General features: G+C 41.1%; 1 protein-coding gene across 2 annotated transcripts; it reads right to left on the reverse strand.

The window, feature by feature from the left end:
* Nucleotides 1–210: 210 nt before the first annotated feature.
* LOC134732181 (endogenous retrovirus group K member 8 Rec protein-like) lies at nt 211–4,579 on the reverse strand. Of its 2 annotated transcripts, none has more exons than XM_063615023.1 (2): nt 3,376–4,579; nt 211–1,630 (listed from the first exon to the last, which is right to left on the reverse strand). In XM_063615023.1, exons 1-2 carry the CDS (start codon nt 3,577–3,579, stop codon nt 1,367–1,369), a joined length of 468 nt encoding a protein of 155 aa, XP_063471093.1. In that variant the 5' UTR covers nt 3,580–4,579; the 3' UTR covers nt 211–1,366. The 2 variants fall into 2 exon arrangements, with proteins under 2 accessions (XP_063471093.1, XP_063471092.1); XM_063615022.1 differs by having other exon boundaries at nt 3,319–4,579.
* Between the last annotated feature and the right edge of the window lie 4,508 nt (nt 4,580–9,087).

A 9,087-nucleotide genomic window follows, 5' to 3' on the forward strand; every position in this document is an offset into this window, starting at 1 on the left:
CATCTCCAACCCACACCTGGATGAGACATGTCTTGGGCTGAACGGCAAGCTATTATTCAGAACCCCAGGACTGAGAGCCCTTCACAGTACAAATGCGAGGTTGTTTTTTCTTCCTTCTGAAGGGGTGGCCCGCCCCTCCACACCTGTGGGTGCTTCTCGTTAGGTGGGATGAAAGACTTGAGAAAAGGAATAAGACACAGAGACAAAGTGTAGAGAAGGAAAAGCGGGGCCCAGGGGACCGGTGCTGTGCTTACAGAGGACCCACACCAGCACCGGCCTCTGAGTTCCCTTAGTATTTATTCACAATTATCTTTACCATCACCGGTGCTGTGCTTTGAGATGTAGATGCGAACATCTCCATAAACCTTTTAGCAGTATTGCTCCAGCAAGCCCCACCTTATTCCTAAAGGCGGTTATCTCCTTACTCAGTAAATAAAGCACACAAAGGGTTTTACCTGGAGATGTTTTATCGCCCAGGGACGGGCAGAAGACAAATGTTTTTCTTTTTCTCTAGATTTAAGAGAATGGTGATGACCTTTAACCATAAGCAGCCTTTAGGTCATCACAGCACATGTCTCTTGCAAGGACAAGGTTGGGGGTAGGGTCACAGATTAACAGCATCTCAAATACAGAACTAAATGGAGTCTCTTATGTCTACTTCCTTCTATATAGACACAGTAACAGGCTGATCTCTCTTTCTTTTCCCCACATTTCCCCCTTTTCTTTTCAACAAGACTACCATTGTCATCACGATACAGAGATTACATACTTCACAAGGTAATAGAATATCACAAAGCAAGTGGAGGCAGGATGATTTCACAGGTCGGTGTTAAAATTGAAATTAAAATTGGCAACGAAATTTTTGGGCACGCATAGTCATTGATAACATTTTATCAGGAAATAGGGTTTGAGAGCAGACAACCTGACTGGCCAAAATTTATTAGGTGGGAATTTCCTCATCCTAATGAGCCTGGGAGCACTATAGGAGGCCGGGGCTTATTTCATCTCTTCGGGGCTTATTTCATCCCTTCGGCTTCAACCGTAAAAGGCGGCATGCCTCCAAGGGGGTCGTTTATAAGCCTACCCTCAGAGCGCATTCTCTTTCTCAGGGATATTCCTTGCTGAAAAAAAGAATTCAGCGATATCTCTCCTATTTGTGTGCAAAAGGAGAAAAGATATGGCTCTGTTCCGTCCGGCTCACCGGCGGCCAGTTCAAGGTTACCTCCCTTGTTTCCTGAACACCTCTGTTATCTCGTTCTTTTTTCAAGATGCCCAGTTTTCGTATTGTTCAAACACACGTCATCTACAATTTGTGTAGTTAAGGCAATCATCACAGGGTCCTGAGGTGACATATATCCTCCTCAGCTTACAAAGAAGATGATGGGATTAAGAGATTAAAGTAAAGACATAAGATATTACAAAAGTATAAAGTTTGGAAAACTAATAAAATGTCCATGAAATCTTCATATTTTATGCTTTTCTGCTGTGGCTTCAGCCAGTCCCTCAGTTCAAGGTCCCTGACTTCCCGCAACATTCTCCCTCCCTTTTCTTCTATATAAATGTGCCATGGCGATGAAGGCTTGTTCGTTCTCTCGATTTTGGTGAAGGATTCTTCGACTGGTCCGGCACACTAAAAACAAACCGATTAAACAGAGACACATAATTCCAAAATTTACTGCAGTAGAGTTTCCAATAGACTTAATCCAAGTCGTGGAGTTTAATCCATAAAGATTTTTTGCCATTTGATCTAACGCCTCAGCTCCAGGCACAATATTTAAGTGACTCTGAGAGGCTTCAAAAATTTGTTCTTTTAATTTAGAAATCTCTAAAGTGAGATTATCTTCTCTTCCCTGTAAATGGCATCTTACCATGTCCCAGTGATGTCTAGACTCATTATAAACTTGGGGTGTAATACAAAAATCTGACGTATTCCAGTCACACTGTAACTGGAAACGATGTTCCAAGCTCATGAGCCTATCTCCCATCCAAATGACAGTTTGTCTAAGGTCATTAATTTGATTAGCCAATTTTTGATGGATACCAGATTGTGAATTCCACAACCTTGTGGAATTCTTTTGCCAATTGTCAACAAAGCTTACTGTCTGAACAGAAGAGTGCAATGCGACTCCTGCCACAGCGGCTGTAGCTGTGACTGCAATCAATCCCATAATCACTGCAATTAAAGTAAAAATGAATTTTTTGGATCTATTTAAAATGCCTTTTAATACTTCAGTCAAAATATGAATGGATGGCGAGGCCTCCCATGGTCGATCCATGGACACAGGGATCCACACGCCTTCTCTTGCTCTCACAAGCAGAATACGGTGCTGCCAATCAAAAGTCGAATCAATGCAAGTAAACAATCTGCAATTTTCACATGTTATAGTTTGGGAGTCTGGTTTAATAACTACATTTCCTATGACTAACATATAAGGGGGTTTTACACAACTTAGTAAATGAACTGTTAGACTGGAATTTAGGTTGATAGAGTAAAATGTTTTATAATCTCGTTTCTATAGTTTGGTTCCCAGACCAAATTCTAAGGTGGTATGAAGCCACAATAAGCCTCCATAATTCTGGATGTTCAGGACCAAAAACCGGACTTATTATTTTTGGTCTTGGAGTAGAGGTTCCCTTTTCTCCCCATTACCAAGGGTAGAAAGACTGAAATTTCTTGTATCTATGTTTGTCTAAATTTTTTGTTAAGTCACTATCAACAGTTGGACTCACTAGTGCATTGGGACAGAATTGAGTTTGTCCTGTGCAATCGTGGTAGAATTGACCTCGAGGTGCCCAATCTGTAACAGTTCCAAATGTGTTGTTTTGTAAAATCACGGCACTATCGGCCACACATTCTTCCCAAACTAAATCTTTTGTTTCTATGGAAATCTCCTTGGGGCAAGGTCTTCCTTTTGGCCTAAATATTAATGATCTTTGATAAGAGAAGTCTTGTAAATAGTTTACCTGTAGTTTGAGTGACATACCGCTTACCATATGATAAGTAAATCTACTGGTGGGATTGAGAGTAGGTACTTCTACCAACCAATTTTGGATAGCAGGCATTAAACATCCTGGTGCTCTCCCGAGACATATAGGAGGATAACGATACCCAATGGAAATATTTATCATCATTCCTTCTTCCTCTGGTTTTGCAGGGCAACAATCATCTGTGGGACCAGCTACCCACACACTATTATTAACATATACTTCAATGAGATTATCCATCCAAGTGACTGCCCCAATTAAGGGCGGGAAAGGCACATAGGCCCAGTAGGTATAATTAGCTGCAGCTGCTCCTGCAGGCATGGGGAGACTTACCACCGTTGATACAACCATTAAAGCTGCAAACAGCATTTTTTCTGGGGTTTGTGTCACCTTTGTGCTAGCTAGGCTTTTTCTAGCTAACAGTGTCAGCTTCTTTAACTGTGCCCAGGTTGGCAGCTCCGCCTTCTTGGTGCGTGGTGACTTCCTCTGTTTTTCTAATATCACCACTTGATTCATCCTGCGAGTCAATGGTGCCTGATTGCGGTGTTTCTGTCTCCATGGAGGCGCTTTTCTTTGCATCTCCGATGGGTTCATTGTAGAACTTCAAATGTCTAGTGGGTATCCAAACAGGAAGCTGATTTTCTCCTGGTGAAACACAAGCAAAACCTCTTCCCCAGGTTATCACCTTCCCTATCTCCCATGTCCTATTTTTGTTGTCTTTCCACCAAATCAGTTTTCCTTCATGTGGACTGTTCTTTTTACCCGTAAGATGTTGTTCTGCAGAAGTAGTAGTCTGATTTCTATAAATGTTTAAAAAATTTAAAGTATAGAGTGCTAGATTAAGCTGCATCTGAGGAGAGGTACACTCCTTACTGTCTCCCCCTTTTTTTTGTTTAATTAACTGAGTTTTGAGTGTTCTATTAGTTCTTTCAACTATGGCCTGTCCTTGGGAATTATAAGGAATTCCTGTTGTATGTGTAATATTCCACTGATTTAAGAATTTTTGGAAAGCTTTACTACAATAACCTGGTCCATTGTCAGTTTTAATTTTTTCTGGAACTCCCATCACAGCAAAACAAGATAATAAATGTTTTTTAACATGGGAAGTACTTTCTCCTGTCTGGCATGTTGCTCATATGAAATGTGAATAAGTATCAACTGTTACATGAACATATGATAATTTTCCAAATGAAGGTACATGGGTAACATCCATTTGCCATAATGCGTTAGGACACAGACCTCTGGGATTAACTCCTGCCTCTTGGGTGGGCAGGTGTAGTACTTGACACTGGGTACAATGTTGTACAACATTTTTTGCCTGTTTCCACGTGACATCAAATTTGTTTTTTAACCCTGCTGCATTTACATGAGTCAAAGCATGAAGTTCTTGTGCTTTTATGAATGCAGAGGATACCAGTAAGTCAGCTTTTTTATTTGCTTCAGTTAAAGGTCCTGGTACATTAGTATGTGTTCGAATATGAGTAATATAAAATGGGAAATTCCTTTTTCTTACAGTTTGTTGTAACAAATTGAACAGCTGGTTTAACTGATCATCCATGCTATATTTAATTAGAGCTGTCTCAACATCTTTTGTAGCCTGTACTACATATGCAGAATCTGATATAATATTAACAGGTTGATTAAAATCTTCTAACACTGTAATGACTGTAATCAACTCTGCCCTCTGAGCTGATTGATATGGAGTTTTGATTACTCGCTCCTTTGGCCCTGTGTAAGCCGCTTTTCCATTGCTGGAACCATCAGTAAATACTGTCAGAGCATTTTCTAAAGGTTCATGTCTGGTAATTTTAGGTAAGATCCAAGTAGTCAATTTTAAAAACTGGAAGATTTTTGTTTTGGGGTAATGATTATCAATAATTCCCACAAAAATCAGCAAGGCCAATTTGCCATGCACCAGAATTGATAAAGGCTTGTTTAACTTGTTCCTTGGTTAAAGGAACAACTATTTTGTCTGGGTCGTTACCACACAATTTTATTATTCGTAATCTTGTCTGACCAATTAATGTAGCTATTTGGTCCAAGTACAATGTAAAAGTCTTAATTGTACTGTGAGGAAGGAATGACCACTCCACAAGATCAGTATTTTGAACAATGATGCCTGTTGGAGAATGTGCAGTGGCAAAAATTAAAAGTTGGAGTGGAGCTGAAGAATCTATTCTATTCATTTGCGCTGACTGAATTTTTTCTTCCACTAATTTAATTTCTTTTGTTGCCTCTGGGGTTAATATTCTTTTACTATTTAAGTCTGGATCTCCTCTTAGGATAGAGAACAAATTTCACATGGCGTAGGTAGGAATGCCTAGAGTTGGCCGAATCCAATTAATATCGCCTAACAATTTTTGAAAATCATTTAGTGTTTTTAACGTGTCTTTTCTTATTTCTATTTTTTGTGGCTTAATTTTTCTATTTTCTATTTGCATCCCCAAATAATGAAAAGGATCAGAGGTTTGGATCTTATCAGATGCTATTGTTAGTCCTGCGTTGGCAACCTCTGCTTGCAGAAATGTGTAACAGTCAATTAATTTGTCTCTTGTTTCTGCAGCACATAAAATATCATCAATATAGTGAATGATATAACAATCTGAAAATTTGTCTCTAACTGGTTGAAGGACTTGGCCTACGAAAGTTTGACAAATAGTTGGACTATTAAGCATTCCCTGAGGTAATACTTTCCACTGAAACCTGGTGGCTGGTTCTTTATTATTTATGGCTGGTATAGTAAAGGCAAATTTTTCACAATCTTGCTCTGCCAGAGGAATGGTAAAAAAGCAATCCTTAAGATCAATTATAATTAAAGGCCAGTCTTTTGGGATCATGGCCGGAGAGGGCAATCCAGGTTGGAGAGGCCCCATGGGTTGAATTACAGCGTTTATGGCTCTTAAGTCCATTAACATACGCCATTTGCCTGACTTTTCCTGAATTACAAATACAGGAGAATTCCAGGGTGAGAATGAAGGCTCAATGTGTCCCTTTTCTAATTGTTCCTTTGCTAATAAGTGTAAAGCCTCCAGTTTTTGCTTTGGTAGCGGCCACTGATTTACCCATACCGGTTTTTCTGCTTTCCAAGTTAATGGAATGGGTTTAGGAGGCTCTACAGTGGCCGCCCCTAAAAAGGATACCCTATTCCTTTTCTTTGTAGATTTTTCTTAGTCTCAATTGGGACTTTAATGCCATTTTCATTTTTTCCTAATCCCTTCCCTGGTATATATCCCATCTTAGTCATGATTTTTTGACTCATGGGGCTGTATAATGGAGCGGGCATAATGATTTCTGCACCCCATTGTTGTAACAAATCTCGACCCCATAGATTAACAGGAATTGAAGTAATCATTGGCTGAACAGTACTTTCTTGATTATCTGGCCCTAAACAATGTAAAATCATTGTACTTTCATACACTTCTGAAGCTGCGCCTACGCCGACAAGTCTTGTTACAGCCTTTTGTTTAGGCCAATTATTTGGCCACTGATTTAAAGCAATTACAGAGATATCTGCTCCTGTGTCTACCAACCCTTCAAACTGTTTTCCTTGAATAATGGCCTTACACACAGGTCTGCTCTCAGAGACCAGACTTGCCCAGTATGCAGCCTTTCCTGCCAGATCAGTGCTTCTGAACCCTCCTGTTCTTTTTATCTCACTGTTTCCAATTTTAATATAAGGTAGGAGTAATAATTGAGCGATCCTGTCTCCTGGACTGGCACACCAAGGAATAGAGGAACTAATAACCAATTGAATTTCGCCTTCATAGTCTGAATTAACCACACCAGCTTCAGCTACGGGAGGCTCTCCCTCTTGGGCCCCTTCTCCAGGTGGTCTTGCTTCTAATATTACTGGGAATTGCCACGCCTCAATATCTCCCTGTTTTCTTGCCTCATCAATAATTTTATGTATTGCACTACCCTGTGTACTAGGCGGTGCTGTAGGATTAAGTCTCATGGTGGGCGGCTGAGGAAATGGCACCCTGCCCTGTGGCACTGGAAATGCTCCTGGCTGTCCATACAGATTTTCTGGAGGCTGCCGATACTGCAGTTCAGCTGGCAGCCAGTATTGATAGGCTACTGGCGGCTGGATCTTACTTTCTACCTGCTGATATTGTGGACACTGTATTTGGATTGGCACTGCCATGACAGAGACTCTATCTTTTTCTATTTGATCTTTTTTTGGAGTTTGTACTTGTTTAACCTGCACTTGAGGTTCTAAGGTTGCAGGCATCTGAGCTGTTGTAAGAGGAGTTGGCCCTCGTGGTTTAGACTCTGATGGCTCTGTCAATTCTGGATCTTTTTCCTCTAATTTTAATGTTCCAGGATATATTACCTCCTGTAATTGATTATTGTCAACATTTTGCGTTGACCGAGCCATTACCGGCTCTGCTACACATTTACAGTGTGAACTTTCTTTTCTTTTCCGGGACTCTATCCCTGCCTCTTTTTCACAATCTACTGCACAGCTTTTAGGGACATCGGAAACTGCAACGCTATCTTCTTCTGTTTGCAGCGGTTCTAAAGCTACTTTAATAATGACCCAATCATTCCATACTGTAAGTGGAATGATTTTACCTTCCCTACTTGCTTGTTTTAATTCTTTGCCAATTTTTTCCCAATCTTTTAGATCGAAAGTTCCCTGTTCTGGAAACCATGGACAAAACTGTTCTATTGATTGAAAGAGCGTACTTAGATTTTTGGTAGACACTTTAACTCCCCCTCTTTTTAAGAGAATTTTTATAAAGCTGCGATAAGAGGCATATTTACTTTTAGTTTGTCCCATTGTTACCCTAGGTTCTTCCGAGCGCACAAGCTTACCGCAAGGCTGACTGTAGACGTACTCGGGAGTCTCTGGTCGACTTGTCCTCAATGACCACGCTCCAGCGTACCTTCACCTTAGAGAAAAGCGCCTCCACATTGATCGCCAGATGAAGGGGTGGCCCGCCCCTCCACACCTGTGGGTGCTTCTCGTTAGGTGGGACGAAAGACTTGAGAAAAGGAATAAGACACAGAGACAAAGTGTAGAGAAGGAAAAGCGGGGCCCAGGGGACCGGTGCTGTGCTTACAGAGGACCCACACAGGCACCGGCCTCTGAGTTCCCTTAGTATTTATTCACAATTATCTTTACCATCACCGGTGCTGTGCTTTGAGATGGAGATGTGAACATCTCCATAAACCTTTTAGCAGTATTGCTCCAGCAAGCCCCACCTTATTCCTAAAGGCGGTTATCTCCTTACTCAGTAAATAAAGCACACAAAGGGTTTTACCTGGAGATGTTTTATCGCCCAGGGACGGGCAGAAGACAAATGTTTTTCTTTTTCTCTAGATTTAAGAGAATGGTGATGACCTTTAACCATAAGCAGCCTTTAGGTCATCACAGCACATGTCTCTTGCAAGGACAAGGTTGGGGGTAGGGTCACAGATTAACAGCATCTCAAATACAGAACTAAATGGAGTCTCTTATGTCTACTTCCTTCTATATAGACACAGTAACAGGCTGATCTCTCTTTCTTTTCCCCACACCTTCCTTTCTCTTTTTTTTTTTTTTTTTTTTTTTGAGACAGGGTTTCACTCTGTCGCCTAGGCTGAGTGCAGTGGCATGCTAATAGCTCACTGTAGCCTCAGCCTTCTGGGCTGAAGTGATCCTCCAACCTTAGCCTCCTAAACAGCTAGGACTACAGGCATGCACCATCATGCCCAGCAAATTTTTAAATTATTATTAGTATTTGTAGAGACAGAGTCTTGCTATGTTGTCCAGGCTGGTCTCAAACTCCTGGACTCAAGTGATCCTCCTGCCTCAGCCTCCCAAAGTGCTGGGATTACAGGTGTGAGCCACCACACCTGGCCTGATTTTTTCTTTTAGTTAGCATCAAGTGTTCATTCTGGTCCCCAAAGTTCAGCAAACGTATAAATACTAAGCAGCAGTGTGCCCATGCCCCTCTCCCTGGTCAGCCTTTACAACACTGAACACATGTGTTATGCTCCCAAAAACTCCTCTTTAAGAATGGGAATATGACTTTTTAATGATGGCCATTCTAATTGGTGTGAGATGGTATCTCACTGTGGTTTTGATTTGCATTTCTCTGATGGCCAGTGATGATG

Source organism: Symphalangus syndactylus, chromosome 13 (genome assembly GCF_028878055.3).
Source record: "Symphalangus syndactylus isolate Jambi chromosome 13, NHGRI_mSymSyn1-v2.1_pri, whole genome shotgun sequence".
In the NCBI taxonomy this organism is placed as follows: domain Eukaryota; kingdom Metazoa; phylum Chordata; class Mammalia; order Primates; family Hylobatidae; genus Symphalangus; species Symphalangus syndactylus.

Coding starts and splice junctions, on each gene's coding strand:
- LOC134732181 (XM_063615022.1), bottom strand. CDS start 3,579: ATGAACCCATCGGAGATGCAAAGAAAAGCGCCTCCATGGAGACAGAAA. Junction 1,631..3,318: donor TAATGGTTGTATCAACGGTG/GTAAGTCTCCCC, acceptor GTTTGTTTTTAG/TGTGCCGGACCAGTCGAAGA.